Below are 16,761 nucleotides of genomic sequence, written 5' to 3'. Positions count from 1 at the left end.
AACAAATATTTTTTTTGAATTGAACACTTCACCGATAAGTATCATACGAGTATCAACACGGATACGTGTATCCGACACGGATAAGCCATTTAAGAATAAGTGTCTCAGCCTGATAGTTTATTAAACATGGAACAATTGATTAGAAGAGAAAATGTTCACCATGTGAAACAATTTTTTTTTTATATCTTCATTTATCTTAAAAATTATAACTTTTATCTTTTCTTATTATTTAATTTAATTGACATCTTTTATTTAATTTTTAATATTAAACATAATTATATACAAATAATAAAAAATACAGATACATAAACACTATTTTAATTTAATTGACATCTTTTATTTAATTTTTAATATTAGATATAGTTATATATAAATAATAAAAATAAATAACGGATGCACAAGCTCTATAATAATAATAATAAGCTTAAAACCAGATGTTTTAAAAAACTAATATAATTTTTTTTATTTTACTTTATTCTTCTCTTTTTAAATTATTTTAAATATTTTTTCAATCAAATCCTTAGTATTTTCTTATATTAATAATTACAATTGTATTTCGTTTTAAAAATAAATTTGATATAATTAAATAATATTAAGTAGTGTAAATCAGGTTTTCATTATTATTTGAGACATATAAAAAGAAAAACAGATAATGAAGTTATCCAACACTAAAAAAGTTGAAGAATAGGAATTGTTTTGAGCGAGAGAGGTTGAGAAATGAAGGCCCAAGTAGGAGGAGGAGTGGTTAACGTTGGGCCAGATGGTATCAGAAATCAGAAAAAAGAACGGCGTTGAGTTTAGTTGTGAGAGGAAGTTCAGGTGAGAAGCGTCAACACTGAATTCTGAAGATGAAGAGCATAAACGACGACGGTTCCACTCAAGATCTCGACCCTCAGAGCGACCACAGCTCCGATTACTTAGCTCACCCTAACTCTAACCCACACCCTCACCCTCACACGCGCCGTCCGCGGGGTTTCGCAGCGGCGGCGGCGGCCACCACCAATTCCGTCGCCAAGGGAAAGAAGGAGAGAGAGAAGGAGAAGGAGCGCACCAAGCTCCGCGAGCGACACCGCCGAGCCATCACAAGCCGCATGCTCGCAGGCCTCCGCCAGTACGGCAATTTCCCCCTGCCGGCGCGTGCCGACATGAACGACGTACTAGCCGCGCTAGCTCGTGAGGCTGGTTGGGTTGTTGACGCCGATGGCACCACCTACCGCCAGTGTCCCCCTCCCTCTCACATGGTTCCTTTCAATTATCCGAAAATTTCTCGTTTGAGCTCTAATTAACTCATGATTGTGGCTGCTTATTGTTGAATACTCCAATTAGTTGATGGTTTGAAGTTGAGATGTGACCTGCTGTGACAATGTGATTGATAGTTAGTTGCTTGTAAGTGAGATTGATTGAAAGAAAAATTGAGAGAATAAGTAATACACGCTGACAGCGTAAAATTTATACTGTCATCTAATTACAAATTTCCATATCCGTTAGATTGTTGTGTTTATAGTAACTACTCTAAAAATCTTCCAAAGTATGATTTATATTTGGTTGACAGAGTAAAAGCATTTACACTGAGAGTGCATGAGTGCATGGATATTAAAGCTGAGATGTAAAATAAGAAAATGAAATGAAATGTTGGGGTGAGAAATGATCTGTTGTGCTAATTTTAAGTTTTTTCCCCTTTGTGTAATGTAATGTGTTATAATGCAGGGGTCGTTTGCGGCTAAATCAGTTGAAAGTCAACTCTCTGGTGGTTCTTTGAGGAATTGTTCTGTTAAGGAAACGATTGAGAATCAGACATCTGTGCTTAGGATTGATGAATGCTTGTCGCCTGCATCCATTGATTCTGTTGTAATTGCAGAAAGGGACTCTAGGAACGAGAAATATACAAATGCAAGCCCCATCAATACTGTTGACTGCTTGGAGGCTGATCAGGTGATTTTGGAGGCTAATTTTAGTGGATTTATATCATATTTGACGTTGATTTTGATATGCACTAGCTATGGTTTTAACTGCCCTTGTTGTTTTCCTTGTTTGCAGTTATCTGAAATCTGAACAATTAACTAAATATAATGGGTATAATTTATAATGTGATTCTACATTTACACTATTGAGTTTTCATGATATACCATTGATTGATGATTGTAAATTTGACATTCTTCTACCTAACTTTTCTGATGGGCCAGATTTGCACTCCACTTGCATAATGTTTATTTCATATGTTTTTGTTTTCAACCCGACTGATGGGTTTAAATTTAATTTAAGATGGTTGTGGAGCAGTATTTGAAACCAAAAGCTTGCTATTATTCTTGATAAAGTATTCTATCATTAGTTTGTTCTATTTTTTTTTATCAAAAATTCACGGATTCGCAACACTTCTGTTCCTTTTGGAACAAGTCACCAAATAATTTATTAAGTTACAGTTAGCCTTTTGCAGAAATGAAAGAAGTCATGGAGTGTGTTAACAGATAAACTTAATATTTAGAATTTGCTCCTCTTGATATGGAAGTATTTTTAATGGTGTGTGAAGTTCACAACCATGGGAACCTGAGTATCAGGATATGTAAAATTCACTATAAATCTTTATAAGCAAAAAATTGACAATGGCAATATTGATATAGAATAACATAGAAATAAATATTACACCTGAATTTGCTGAACTGATACTAATTTTGCAAATATCACTTCCTCAATGGCTTTGTTTTGGTTCCTGGTATGCCATATAGTTTTTAGATTGAAACTAAATTAGTCTCTGTATTATGTACTTTTAACTTATGCATAACCATTATATTGAGCCTTATATATGAGCAGATGTGATCCAGGACCAGCTGATAGTGTAATTTATTGATGCAGCTTATGCAAGATATTCATTCTGGGGTGCATGAAAATGATTTTACTGGCACACCATATGTTCCTGTTTATGTAAAGCTTCCAGTAAGTGTTCTCCATTTGCTGTTTGCTGAGTACCTAGCTTTGATCATGTTTAATTTATCCGTTCTAGAATTTTTTTTATAAATTTACAACTTTCATTTATTTGTCTATTTAGTACTTTGTTTTCCTTGTATTTGATTTTAAGGTTTCAAAAATTAGTCTTTTATTGCAGGCTGGTATTATTAACAAATTTTGCCAGTTGATTGATCCTGAAGGCATTAGGGAGGAGCTAATGCACATGAAGTCTTTAAATGTAGATGGTGTTGTTGTGGATTGTTGGTGGGGCATTGTTGAAGGCTGGAGCTCACAGAAATACGTGTGGTCTGGTTATAGGGAGCTTTTTAACATAGTTAGAAAGTTCAAACTGAAGTTACAGGTATTATTTTACTTGCTCACATAATCTTATACATGCATAATGCATTGATGTTCTTTGAAAAGAAGAATTATCAACCACAAGTATGTTTGTGCTATGTGTACTATGTGGTGTATGTCTGGAAGCAATAGGTCTAAATAATTTATTTTCTTTCACAGCACTTTCTTGTTTGGACTTTTGGTCATGGTTATTAGTATCGTACAATTCATGATACAACTAGTGCAATATAAGTGTGGGTTGTACCAATTTTTGTGACTGAATTGCATATGAATTGTGCAAATTGTAAACGAATTGTGTCTTGCATGCAAATCATGCAATTCTTCCACAGCAGGTCACGATATCTTGCTGTCCAAAGGCCATCATATACCACCTGGCCGTTGGGACTGGGGCAGTGAATTTTGTGGCCGAAATTGCAAAAAAACATGGCCATTGAATTAGGCCAATTGCACTGTACTGCATATGTATGATCTCTGTTCCACTTAAGCTGCACTTCTTGCTGGTGGGTCAAGAAGGGAGATGACCCTCAACCTCATAGTTAAATGACAGGGTACCGTGTTTTTTTTTTATTGCGGAACTTTTATATTTTAGTCCAAGACAAACATCACCAAGATACAATTTTTTGACTTTAGGGCATAAGTTATCCACTGGGTCCATGTTTTCTTATAGGACTTTCTAATCTCTTTTAATCACAATATAGAGAATAAAAAACATTAGATCTAGATTCCTTATAATCAAGTTTTATTTTCGTATTTAAATATTTTCTACTCATGACATTTTGTAAACTGAAATAAACTTATTTTTGAAACTTATATGTTTATTTGGTAGCTATTTAATTTGACAATGCTAATATATGTGTGTATTTTTTTTTATGTTATATTGCTCTTAGAATTATCTTTATTTTCGATTTTGAATCTTGCTATTCATGACTATAAAAATGAGCCTTTGCATCCATAATTTGTATCCCAACTCAACCACCGTGCTTTTGATAGATGTCCTGCCTATTAAACACTTTAATTTAAACTAGTAAAAACACGAATGACATAATATGGAACAGGGAATTTTAGGATGAACGGATCTTGTCAACTCTCTATGACATCTTTTTTTATATCGAAATTTAGACACAATAGCTAGTGGATGATGTCATTGATATTATTCCTTAAAGAACTGTTTCTTTAGTATAATTCGTAAAACCATGCTCTTGCTGGCATAATATTTGAAACACCATTTAAAATATGTCATAGAGGTTTCTCTGATTGGATGTGTATTTTTGTCATGGGAATTGGGAACCATCTTTGAAGTTGTTGGAGACCTTTCTTGATTCTTCTTTAAAATTCTGAAGGTTGTTATGGCATTTCATGAATGTGGAGGGAATGATTCTAGTGATGCATTGATTTCCCTCCCACAATGGGTTTTGGATATTGGAAAAGACAACCAGGATATATTCTTCACAGATCGTGAAGGACGGAGGAATACTGAATGCCTTTCTTGGGGGATTGACAAAGAACGAGTTCTCAAAGGCAGAACTGGAATTGAGGTGTGAAAATTTCTATCACTACTGCTAGATTCAAAGATTTGATATTTACCTTATTGTTAAATGTCTGTTAGTCACATTGACATACTAATTTCTGGAATAGTTGTACATTTTCACCTTATTAAAAAATAAGAGAGCAGTTTTTTTTAGTATGTGCACAAGTCTGTGGTCATTTAGATTATATTCTTTGAAGTATTCTTAAATTGATTTCTACTAGTGTTTTCATTTCTTGTGTTTGTTACTGATTATCCTTTTCTGAAAACATGCAGGTCTATTTTGATATGATGAGAAGCTTTCGGACAGAGTTTGATGACCTGTTTGCAGAAGGTCTGATTTATGCTGTTGAAGTTGGACTTGGAGCATCTGGAGAGCTGAAATATCCTTCTTTCTCAGAAAGAATGGGATGGAGGTATCCTGGTATCGGTGAGTTTCAGGTACCTCATATTGTGGCCTAATTGCAAAATTGTTGCGTTATTCTGTGCCAGAAATAGTGTGCGTGCTATCATTTTATAAAGTTGTCCCTGTTTCTGTTTCATCTTCTATGGGCAGTGCTATGATAAGTATCTGCAACATAGTCTGCGGAAAGCAGCCAAATTACGTGGTCACTCTTTCTGGGCTAGAGGACCTGATAATGCTGGACATTACAATTCTATGCCACATGAAACTGGATTCTTTTGTGAGCGAGGTGATTATGACAATTACTATGGACGATTCTTCTTACATTGGTACTCCCAGACATTAATAGACCATGCAGATAATGTTTTGTCTCTTGCAACCCTTGCTTTCGAGGAGACAAAAATAATTGTTAAGGTAGTGTTCCTGGTATATCAGTTTTTTTCTCCGGTAGTTTTGTCTAGGTCGTATGACTAAATTTGGATGATGTTTGTTACTGGCAGCATTATCAGGGTCTGCATTATTTAGTTTCAGTTTAGTATCCCCTTTTAAATTAGGGTTGCATTTCCTACACGTTTTACATTTAAGAGAACAACTTTTCATGGAATAAATGTTAATGGTATATAACTCCTTTACCTGTAAAATATAGAATGTGAGTGCATAAATAAAAATTTAGGTTAAGAAATGGATATAGTGAAAACCAAAGGGGGAACGGAGTTAAACCTTGTGAGGAAAACTGGTAAATAAGATAATATCAATATCGGAGAGGAAACTCAATTTTAGAATTAACATTTGACACAGATTTCAAAACCTAACAATGGCTATGGAATTATATCCAAGTCTCAAATGTGATATCATCTTTTGGGAATCGTTCTGCAGCAGACCCAAATGGATCATGATGATATTTGAGAGCAGCATGGTATTAGACTAAAGGATAAAAGCGAGAGCGTGGAAAAAAGAGTGATAAGCGTAGTCTCACATGGGGGTTGAATTTAATTAATATCTAAAAGAGGAGAAAAATCACTCATAAAATTTACTTTCTTCTTTACATTCGTGCAGAACATTTAATTTTTCTTGAAAAACATCCTTAAAGTTTTTCCCACACTTAACCCCAAAAAACCAAACATAGCCTGAGAGTGAAACTTTATGATAGCATTTATTAATTACAACAGTGTTATTCAGTCCGTGCAAGTTTTAGTTCTATTCTGCAGTGTGGTAATTTATTTTGAATTAAACTAAATTCTGTAATTCCTTTTAACGTTTCAACATGTCTGGCCTCTAACTAGAATCATTACCAGTGTTAGTTTGTTTCTGATGCATATTTTATTCAATGAAAATAACTGTTAAAATCTTTTTGTGTTTGTGTGCAAGTAAGAGATCAGAAATGAAGATTCAATTATCCAATATATAAGGAAAAACCAAATTTTAATTTTTCTCTTCAGTTTTTTTCTTAAGATGTTTATTGTCACAGGTATTTAACCTTAGGAAGCATAGTCATTACATCTCCTTTAAAAATCATAACCTTCCATTGAAAGTACAAGTATATAAACTGAAACTACATTTTCTTCAAAGTGACAATGATATCATGTAGGTTCCTGCTGTATACTGGTGGTACAAGACTCCTAGTCATGCAGCAGAGTTGACAGCAGGATATCACAACCCAACAAATCAGGATGGGTACTATCCTGTGTTTGAGGTTCTAAGAAAACATGCTGTCACCATGAAATTTGTCTGCTTAGGGTTTCATCTTTCCAGCCAGGAAGCTAACGAATCATTGATTGATCCAGAGGGTCTGAGTTGGCAGGTAATGTTTTTCCTCTGTTCTTAACCTTTGCAAGAATAATTCTTCTGATGACAAATTTTGTAGTTACCTGCGTGAAGGCAGGAGTGTTGCTTGTTTAGGTAGTTTGCAGAACTTATATTGGTAAAGATGGACGATTGGTCCCAAGGATGTTTTTATCTATTTGTTATGACTGATCATTGTTTATTTTATGTTTACACAGGTGTTAAACTCAGCTTGGGATCGTGGGCTGATGGCTGGTGGAGAGAATGCTCTCCTTTGCTATGATAGAGAAGGGTACAAGAGATTGGTTGACACGGCAAAGCCGAGAAATGATCCTGATCATCGACATTTTTCATTCTTTGTTTATCAGCAACCATCTTTGCTGCAGGCTAATGTTTGCTTGTCCGAATTGGATTTCTTCGTCAAATGCATGCATGGTAAGGACCCTTAGAATTTACTCTGTTCTATGTGAGAAGTATTGTGAGGATATAAAATTCCCTCTCACTATCAGGGTATCGTGTACAGTCTGATAGAATTTTTTATGTTCACTTAAATAGGTTTTTCGTCCATCCAAATTTTTATATGTAATCCTTGTAGAATAGGGACTCTTGGTCTTTTTGCGAGTTGAAAATCATTTTTTAAGCACCAATATCAAAACTCGTCTATTTCTATGGAATTAAAAATATATTTAAACCTTTCAAATTTGATATAAATTATGTCCAAAGTATTGATTAAGTTTCTTTAACTATTTAACGAAACTAAACGTTTTTTCAAGCTGCCTCTGTAATGTAATTTCAAAATCTGTTATCAAGTTCTATTATTTATCTTTTCAGCAAATATTTTCCATCTAATGTTTATTATTCCTGCAGGTGAAATGACGGATCCGTAATGACTGCAAATTATAAGTTTTAACTGTAGGCGATTTCATGGGGGTAAATTATCTTATGGCAGTGCAATGCCATTTGTAACAATGTCCTCTATATATAATAATATATACAATAATATTCATAGAATCATAGCCTTTAAGAGGTGGCCAAGTCCTCAAGCAGCGGCGTACCATGCTAATGCCAGAGTTTAAGTCATTCCAACTTCTAATCTTTCTAACCGGTAAAATAGGGAGTTATAAAATGTGATTAAGGATGGCAATATTTTGTTAAGAAATTTGTTAGTGATAATAAAAAGCATTTGTGTATCTGTAGTTTGTCTAAACTTTTTATTATTATTCCAAATGTAATTGGATGGTTGAGAATCTATTCAGCTACCCAGCTGAAAATGCTACTATATATAGATAGTATTGGGTGAGTGCAAAGCTTGAATGGTAAGCAGTTAAGTTCTCAGATAACAATGCTTAACAGCGCATAAAACTAACACATGTGCTGTTGCTTTTGGTGCGGTATGGATTCACTGAAACTTCCATTTACATAAATATATACTTTTTAAAAATAATGAGCCATCTGAACGTTAAATATTGTAGTCAAAGACAAAATTTAATCTAAACAAATAGGCTATCAATCCGATCCTTTAAAGAAATGTTATACAATTGAAGCAACGTTAGGATACCACTGCAAAACGATTCGCCACTCGTCTGTGGAATATCTGGAGCATTATAAAACAAATATATGACACGTTCAACAAAAAAGATAATATATGAAATCACAAATGATTTTTATCTGCGCAATATAACTAGTTCAAGTCTCGTTGTCTTCCCCTTATAACTGCCCATCTTGTTATTCATTCATTACCCCCTTTGTTTACTTAGAGAGGTTTATATCCTCTGCCCTCAACTGCAGAGTTAGTAGTTATAAGCATTATATATTTCATCAAGAATTCCACATAATCAGATGAGAAAAAATCCAATGACGATCTGGTAGAAAAGAAATGTTGGGGTCTTGGAAGCTGAAACCGCAAGAGTTCTGTCACGTTAAGGTTTTGCGCATCATCAGTAAGAGGCTTGGGCTGCTAGTGAAGATGAATATAACTGAATGAAGCTATGGTTGTGGAGTGCTGGTGACCTATAAAGGATAAAACCACCCTAAAGCCCACAAGATTTTATTTAAATATTTCTAATCCAAGAGACATCTCCCATGTGTGTGAGAATTATAATATCAAAAAACACCAAACAGATGCAGAACACACCTCAGGTTTTACTGGTTCCAACTCTCAAAACTTGTTGCATTATACATTATACGTTGTAAATCTTCTCACTGCCGCCTCAGTGAAACCTTATCTCTGAGAATCGCAATACTGAGAAAATTCACATTTGCACAAACCTGCTCTAACCTGGTACACACAAATACTTGTTTTTAACATGAAAACATATAGACAGGAAAGAAAAACCTTGCAACTACAATTAGTTATCAATTATTATAATAGAAAAGGATGCAGGCATGCAAAGATATATTTCTTTAGATTTCTGCACTGTCAAATGCATAGTAGTTAGTAAAAGTCTCGGTTTATTGCATTTCAGGAATATATATCTTTGTATTTAATTGCATTCTTTATGTAAGGGTGGTGCAACTGAAATAGTTTTTGGCATATGCTTCAGATTGGATGGGCCTGAAGAGGTTTCAAAGAAGAAAAATCAAATGGTTCAGGGATTTTATACATGGTCTTAGAATTTTAAAAAGAACATTTATAATAGTTAGTTTATATTTTTAATTTTCTAAAATAAGATGATGACACTTGAAGGGTCATCATTTAGCTGTTGGTATGTTTGTAGTTTATATAAATGTACTCTTCTTACCTATGAAAGAATGAGAAATATCAATGTTATCTTTTAGCCTCTCTTTAGTTGTAGATTTAAGTATTTTAGAGTAGAGTTTTGGCTCCATATCAGCTTCTCTTTTCTCACTCAGTAATAACACAACTATAACTAAGGGATTTAGATTTCAATTCTTATCATCCCCATTCTTCTAAAAATATGTTGAAATTCATTATATGTTAAGCGGGCCTGTTAATTAAGTAAGCTTCAAGAAGAAATGGTTTTAGTTTAGGATAGTTATTTCAAGACAGACTAAACTGTAGGCATAGAAATTGTTCTCAAAGTGTTTTGATTTCTCAAAACTGCTAATAATTATTGGATTAAAGGAATATTGCACTGGAAAATTATAGCCAATGTCAAATGATCATATTAACCAAAAAAAAAAAAAAAAACTGAAATGTGCATATCAAAAGCCCAAACATGAAAAAGGATTTCATAAGAGGTATGAGAGCTACTGAAATAATTGCATTACCAATATTTTTGTTCTCTTTTGTTGAAGTACTAGATACTGAATCACAAACAGTAATAAGGTGTTTACAGGAATACCCGAATGAAAAGACCATGACATCTACTCACCTTACGAAGTGTAAAAGATACCCTTCTTGAAGCCCTTCTAATGACACTGCCATTAACTTTATCTATCTGTGAGGAGACAAAATATATTTAGTTAGAAAGATATATTATCAAGGCACACCTAAATGCACTTCCAAGTAAAGAATCAATCTTCAAGTTTTCTGCCATCAACAGAATATAAAATACTTACGAGAAATGTCATGAATTAGGACAATAAAGTTGCCCTACTACGAAACACATGAAAAGAGCAGCAAACTTATGGGACTAATACTATAGCAGGCATCTTAATTGCGTCAAAGGTTATAACTTCATCACAATACAACGTTTTGGATTTTTAATATGCTCTTTTATAAATCCAGCACGCTTATCTGAAGTGCTCAATGTGAAAAGCATCATAAGGAAATACAGATTGTCTTGTAACGAAAGAAACATTATGAACTTAATATCTTAAATACAGAAATTCTCAAACAAGGATCTTTTACTAATTTATATTAAAAATTTAGGAAAACTTTTGGCTTGCTCATGAGCCAAAAAGGGGTTGTTTTGCTTTTGCACTCTCATGCCTTTTAAGATAAGTTTTTCATGATTTTTCCATTTAAATGACCACAAATAAACTACTTTCAGACAATGATAGCAAAACAGGATTCTGAAATGTAACAATTTTTTTCCACATGTAAATGGGCGCAAAGCATAATCATTTCCGAATCATCACACCTTGTGGTGTGGAATGTAATGATGCCATGCATAACGTGCTTCTCCAGACAGGAGTAGTAAAGACCGAGGAGGAAGATAGATAGTTCTCCTTATAAAATTTGATTGATCTTCTGTATTTTCTATTTTTGCAACAGAACTTGAGGCAACTTTAGGAAGCCAATCACCATTTTCATATCGTCTGAACTCCATTATACAGGGCCCTGATAATGAAAGGCTGAAAATTAAATCTTCAAATGCAGAATGAGTGTCTATATGGGGGGACAGACCCACTCCAGGTGGGTACTCATTTACCTGGTGGTGACATGACATGACAACAATTAACTTAGAACATCATAAACAGTATTCATAATATACAATAACCCATTTCCCTCATAAATAAACTAATAATTGAATCAATTTATGACTGGATTAAACAAATATGGAGTACTAGTAAGTCTGAATACCGTAAGTTGGTCCAAAACTATATTTTTAATATTCTTGAAACTTGGACATGATGAAATTCTTTCAAGTATTGGAGAAACAAACGACGGAAGTTCACCTAAGCAGTGCCTTGTATTAACGTTCCTAGTCTGCAAAGCCAAATAAAGTGGAAACAGAGTCTAGATTAATCAATCTTCTCACAATACTCAGCAGCCTATTTGTTATATATAATATAGCACATTTCCAATAGTTTGGAATAAGATCTTCAATCACAAAGTAATTATTTAGTTGTCTGGAAAAAAGGTTGGATCCCCACTAACTTAGGAACAACAGAAACAGATAAAGAGAAATCCAAATAATCCTTGAAACTCACATCATAACGAAACTCATAACCATAGTGTTGAACCCTTCTTTTTGCAAGACTGTTCCAAGGCCTGCAGTCAACAGCCTGAAGCAGTTCCTGGGAAGATGGAAGAGACCAAAAATTTGTACAGGAAGAACCAACATAAGTAAAAGATGATTTGAAAAACAATGCAAAAAAAATTCAAACATGGTAAGCTAAACAGTTAGCATTGATACGGAATGAAAAAGATTCATAACCTCTTCTTCTTTAGCACTGATGAAGTCATGAATTAGGTAAAGTCCTGAAATGCTCACTTCTGATGCAGTGATAGATACAGGAACCAAGTCAGTAGCTTGATCCTGAACAGACATGAAAACTAATAAGGACTAGCATAAGGGATAATTCCACAAACCACCATTGCTTGTTAGAAATGCATACCTCCTCCTTCCTTACCTTGTTAATTTAAAATAATTTTAAGAAACTTATGGGCGTGCACATAAAAGTTACTTTAATTTTCTAAATATCAAATGCCAATGTATGAGAATAAGAATTTAATTCGCATACACAGGGCGTTCATAGAATTACATTATCATCCAATCATAGATTGCAATATAACAAAAAATTATTGACTTTTGTGAATTACTTTAAAGGACATATCTAAGATGATTTTTTACTGATTGACCATCTAAAAACCTTCACACTAGAAGTTTATCAAAATTAAGCTTTAACAATAATACATAAAATAAGGAGTGGCATGCTTTGTGAACCAATAAAAATCATTATTAGTACGACTCTTCAAGTAGTTACTACAGAAGTTAATGAACTTACTGTACACAACAATTTTGCGATTGAAGGGAATTGCATGTAATATATATCCTTAAACTATGAGAGAACTTTTACAAATCTGTCTATGCATAATCTAATTTTAACTTATGAAGAAATCAATTTCACTCTTTTTCTTCTTATTTTTGTCCCTAAAAGTCCTTATGGAAAATCTTGTCCAAACATACTCTAACATTCCAATCAAACAGAATGCAAATGTAATAATGCAAATAAAGCTGTAATAATTAGCCAAATCTAAATATAAACACGAACCAATGTAGTGAAAATGAGTGGTGGTAGCAGTAGTACCTGTGTTGTTGGCTGAAGCACAGAATAACGGATATGCATGGATCGACCTCCAAGTTCAGGACATGGGCGTCCATGTAATGCCTTTAAGGCAGCTTGTGCTGAGCCCTCTTCAGCATAAGCCACTATGACACGTGTCCCACTCTCATCTGCTGCATAAACTCCCTTAAGCTCTCCGAATTTGCAGAACACAGATGCAATGTCATCATCAGAAATCCCCACTGCAGGCCCACAATTAGCCACGTAAAGGTTCGAACTCAACTCACCATCGTTCTTAGTACGCCCAAACCTTGGCAAACCCATATCAATACCCACAAAGAAGCTGCATAAAGAAATGAGACAAACTTCATTAGAGTTATCGAAGGTCTTGTTTTGGTTCGACACAGTTGAGGATCAGGGAAAACTAGAATGGAATAATATGAATACGCAGTCCCACTGTTGAAGGTAGGAATCAAGTTTCAATTTTACCGATCTCCAAGCGTTATTGTTGTTTGTGCTACACAATCAAGCACATACAACCTACACCAAATCAAAGGATTTGAATCTGTTTTGGGTCAAATTAATTTGTCAGTTGGGGATGCTATTCACACCCCTTTAGGTCATTTTTTTTCCTTCCAAACTTTTAGACAAAAACTAGTTTGAAAGAAACCGTGATATGATTTTTTTATATATATATTTCTGAAATTGGTCACCGTTACGTGGAAAATTGCATTACGAAAATTGGGGTAAAGTTGAGAAAAAAAAATTGGAATATAAAAATAGTGGAAGTATAAAGAGATAAAAAAAAGAAGATTCCTTATTATATATTTTATAAATAAATAAATATTAATATACACTGATCAAATTTAGAGTTTTATTTCAAGAATTTTCATGGTCAACAATAATTTCATTAAATAAGTTAGATAGTGTTAAGGTAAAACTTATAATCTATAGACTACCATGATAATGCTGGTAAGTTTTGCATTTTTTTTCTAATTAATTATTTTTCAAGAAAATAATCATTTGTTTTCTATTAATGTACATGATATTTTTCCTTAAAAATTAATTTAAATTATAAATTTAATGAGGTAATATCAACAATTTCATTTTTTTTGGTAAAATTATCTTTTTTGACAATCATGATTAGATAAATAAATAAAAGTATAACTTTCAACATAGACTCCAACTTTAGTTTGGTTTATCATGCAAAGAGTTATTCTTTCCATTAAATTCAAATATTAATAGTAGTTTTATCTTTATTAAATACTAATTTAATATATGTGTGTTTAAATGGTTTATGCAAACAAGAGTTCATTTTGATATAGAATTAAATTATTTGCTTTATCATATAAAATAGAATGAGATAAAGGCAAGTTCTAAGAATTCTTATGTTGATGATAGATAACCTTTTAGAAGGGTGATCAAAATCAGAGGAAACCTCCAGCATAAAAAGTACTCTTTTTTATATTTTTAATGTGGGTTTTTTATTTTATCAAATTTACGAAAAATTATTTAAAATGAAGAAAATAGAGGAGAGGATGTGGGGTTTTTGATTGAAAACCATTAGACATAAAAAAAAAAAATTATGGTATTTCTTTCTACATCCCATTATCCTATCAATTAGGTAAAATTGTCAAAATATTCCGTTTAATTCACTATCATTTTGGAAAGTTTTTTTGAGAACATATTCTAAAAAAATTATTTCTCTATCTAGCACCCTTTTGTTTTTATTTTCCTATCTAGCACCCTTTTGTTTTTATTTCTCTATCTAGCACTCTTTTATTTTTTATTTTCCTATCTAGCACCATTTTAAAAATAAATAAATAAATAATAAATTATTATTTTTTTATAATTTTAATTTTGAATGCATTAAAAAATAAATATTTTTAATGTTTGAAATAATTAGAAATATAATTAATGAATAAATAAATGAGTTTTTACAAAATAAAAATAACAAAGTAATAAATTAAAAATGTTTAGTTTAAAATTATTTTTTTTAAAAATGAAGAAAATAAAAAATTAAACTCTGCAACAACATAAAAGTTGAATCTATAAACATAAATTAGTATTTATTTTTATTATTATTGATTATGTAATCATGTTAATTTCAAGTAAAAAATACAGGACATATTTATAAAAAAAACTAAAGTCAATTAGTATTAATTAATAGTGGACACATAAATAATATTGAAGTGTTTACCTAAATGCAAAATTCTAAAAAAAACTAATACAAACGTTACACTTAATGCTTAAAAATGAGAAGAAAAAAATGCAAAAATAAATAAGTCTAGAAAATAAAAACAACAACAATAAAATAAAAACAAAAACCATAAATAAATAAAGATTGAGAGAAAAAATAATAATAACTAAAAACATAAAAGGTATAAAATAAAGGAAAAACAAAATAAGATAAAGATAAAAGATATAAAAAAAATCAAATAAATCAAAACAAGATAAATATAAGAGATATAAGGCGATACTAAATAAGTATATGTTGATCATAAAAAGGAAAATAAATGAGAGATGATCATTCATTTAATATGTTCTTCAATGGTACATTAAATAGTTTGTGCGAAATGAAACATAATTAATGACGAAAAGTAGACGGTCTAGTAATGTTGGGACACATTCTTTTTGTGTGTCCTGGTGTTTGACAATATTATTATTTTTTCTGTCATTTTTTATTTGATTCTATTTATGTTTTTATTCATTAATTATATTTCTAACTATTTTAAATACTAAAAATATTTTTTTTAATGCATTCAAAATTAAAATTATAAAAAAAAATTACTGGATTGTGCAATTCTCGTCATTAATTATGTTTCATTTTGCACAAACTATTTAATGTACCACTGAAGAAAATATCAAATGAATGATCATCTTTTATTTATTTCCCTTTTTATGATCAACATATACTTATTTAATATCGCCTTATATCTCTTATCTTTATCTTGTTTGGATTTTTATCTCTTATCTTATTTTGTTTTGCCTTTATTTTATATCTTTTATGTTTTTAGTTGTTATTTTTTTTTCTGTCATTCTTTATTTATATTTATTTTTTGTTTTTATTTTATTGTTGTTGTTTTTATTTTCTATACTTATTTAGTTTTGCATTATTTTGGTCTCATTTTTAAGCATTAAGTATAGCATTTGCATTAGCTTTTTTTTAGAATTTTGCATTTAGGGTAGACACTTCAATATTATTTATGTGTTCACTATTAATTAATACTAATTGACTTTGTTTTTTTTATAAGTATGTCCTGTATTTTTTACTTGAAATTAACATGATTATATCATCAATAATAATAAAAATAAATGTTAATTTATGTTTATAGATTCAACTTTTATGTTGTTGTATAGTTTAATTTTTTATTTTCTTCATTTTAAAAAAAATAATTTTAAACTAATTTTTTTTAATTTATTACTTTTTTATTTTTATTTTGTAAAAACTCATTTATTTATTCATTAATTATATTTCTAATTATTTTAAACATTAAAAATATTTATTTTTTAATGCATTCAAAATTAAAATTATAAAAAAAAATTATTATTTATTTATTTATTTTAAAATGGTGCTAGATAGGGAAATAAAAAATAAAAGAGTGCTTGATAGGGAAATAAAAACAAAAGAGTGCTATAAAGGGAAATAAAAACAAAAGGGTGTTAGATAGGGAAATAAAGATGTAAATGGTGCTAGATAGGAAATTGAACCTACAAAAGATATGTAATAAGTTTCAAAAATATTATTCAATAAATTTTGTTTAAAACATATTTTTTGAGAATATATTTCCTGAATTTTGAAAAGTTTATTCTAAAAAAATATTTTTAAAAAGAA

At 31.4% G+C, this 16,761-nt stretch overlaps 2 protein-coding genes across 7 annotated transcripts; one reads left to right on the top strand and one right to left on the bottom strand.

Moving 5' to 3' along the window:
- Positions 1-660: 660 nt before the first annotated feature.
- LOC137811110 (beta-amylase 8) lies at positions 661-8,206 on the top strand. The gene is made up of 10 exons (XM_068612702.1): positions 661-1,241; positions 1,708-1,932; positions 2,851-2,931; positions 3,101-3,304; positions 4,641-4,835; positions 5,102-5,266; positions 5,382-5,642; positions 6,817-7,029; positions 7,229-7,445; positions 7,878-8,206. The coding sequence occupies exons 1-10, from the start codon at positions 849-851 to the stop codon at positions 7,895-7,897; spliced, it is 1,974 nt and encodes a 657-aa protein (XP_068468803.1). The 5' UTR covers positions 661-848; the 3' UTR covers positions 7,898-8,206.
- A 288-nt stretch (positions 8,207-8,494) lies between these two features.
- LOC137811111 (alkylated DNA repair protein ALKBH8 homolog) lies at positions 8,495-13,587 on the bottom strand. 6 transcript variants are annotated; one of them, XR_011081032.1, is made up of 9 exons: positions 13,416-13,587; positions 12,951-13,269; positions 12,077-12,178; positions 11,850-11,936; positions 11,500-11,625; positions 11,057-11,347; positions 10,346-10,411; positions 9,145-9,288; positions 8,495-9,020 (listed from the first exon to the last, which is right to left on the bottom strand). XR_011081032.1 is itself a non-coding variant. In XM_068612704.1 (8 exons), the coding sequence occupies exons 2-8, from the start codon at positions 13,248-13,250 to the stop codon at positions 9,232-9,234; spliced, it is 1,029 nt and encodes a 342-aa protein (XP_068468805.1). In that variant the 5' UTR covers positions 13,251-13,269; positions 13,416-13,587; the 3' UTR covers positions 8,495-9,231. The 6 variants fall into 6 exon arrangements, 2 of the variants coding, with proteins under 2 accessions (XP_068468805.1, XP_068468806.1); XR_011081033.1 differs by having other exon boundaries at positions 13,384-13,513; XR_011081034.1 differs by having other exon boundaries at positions 13,374-13,498.
- Positions 13,588-16,761: the final 3,174 nt, after the last annotated feature.

Source organism: Phaseolus vulgaris, chromosome 2, assembly GCF_000499845.2.
Source record: "Phaseolus vulgaris cultivar G19833 chromosome 2, P. vulgaris v2.0, whole genome shotgun sequence".
Taxonomy (NCBI): domain Eukaryota; kingdom Viridiplantae; phylum Streptophyta; class Magnoliopsida; order Fabales; family Fabaceae; genus Phaseolus; species Phaseolus vulgaris.
The sequence above is the reverse complement of the archived record's forward strand: the minus strand, read 5'-3'. Positions and strand labels throughout refer to the sequence as shown.

Excerpts from the sequence above, each read along its gene's own strand:
- LOC137811110 (XM_068612702.1), top strand. The coding sequence starts at position 849 with ATGAAGAGCATAAACGACGACGGTTCCACTCAAGATCTCGACCCTCAG. Across the intron at positions 1,933-2,850 it reads ACTGCTTGGAGGCTGATCAG|CTTATGCAAGATATTCATTC; the intron begins GTGATTTTGGAG and ends TTATTGATGCAG. Across the intron at positions 7,446-7,877 it reads CTTCGTCAAATGCATGCATG|GTGAAATGACGGATCCGTAA; the intron begins GTAAGGACCCTT and ends TTATTCCTGCAG.
- LOC137811111 (XM_068612704.1), bottom strand. The coding sequence starts at position 13,250 with ATGGGTTTGCCAAGGTTTGGGCGTACTAAGAACGATGGTGAGTTGAGT. Across the intron at positions 12,179-12,950 it reads TGCTTCAGCCAACAACACAG|GATCAAGCTACTGACTTGGT; the intron begins GTACTACTGCTA and ends ATGTCTGTTCAG. Across the intron at positions 9,289-10,345 it reads TATCTTTTACACTTCGTAAG|GTTAGAGCAGGTTTGTGCAA; the intron begins GTGAGTAGATGT and ends TGTGTGTACCAG.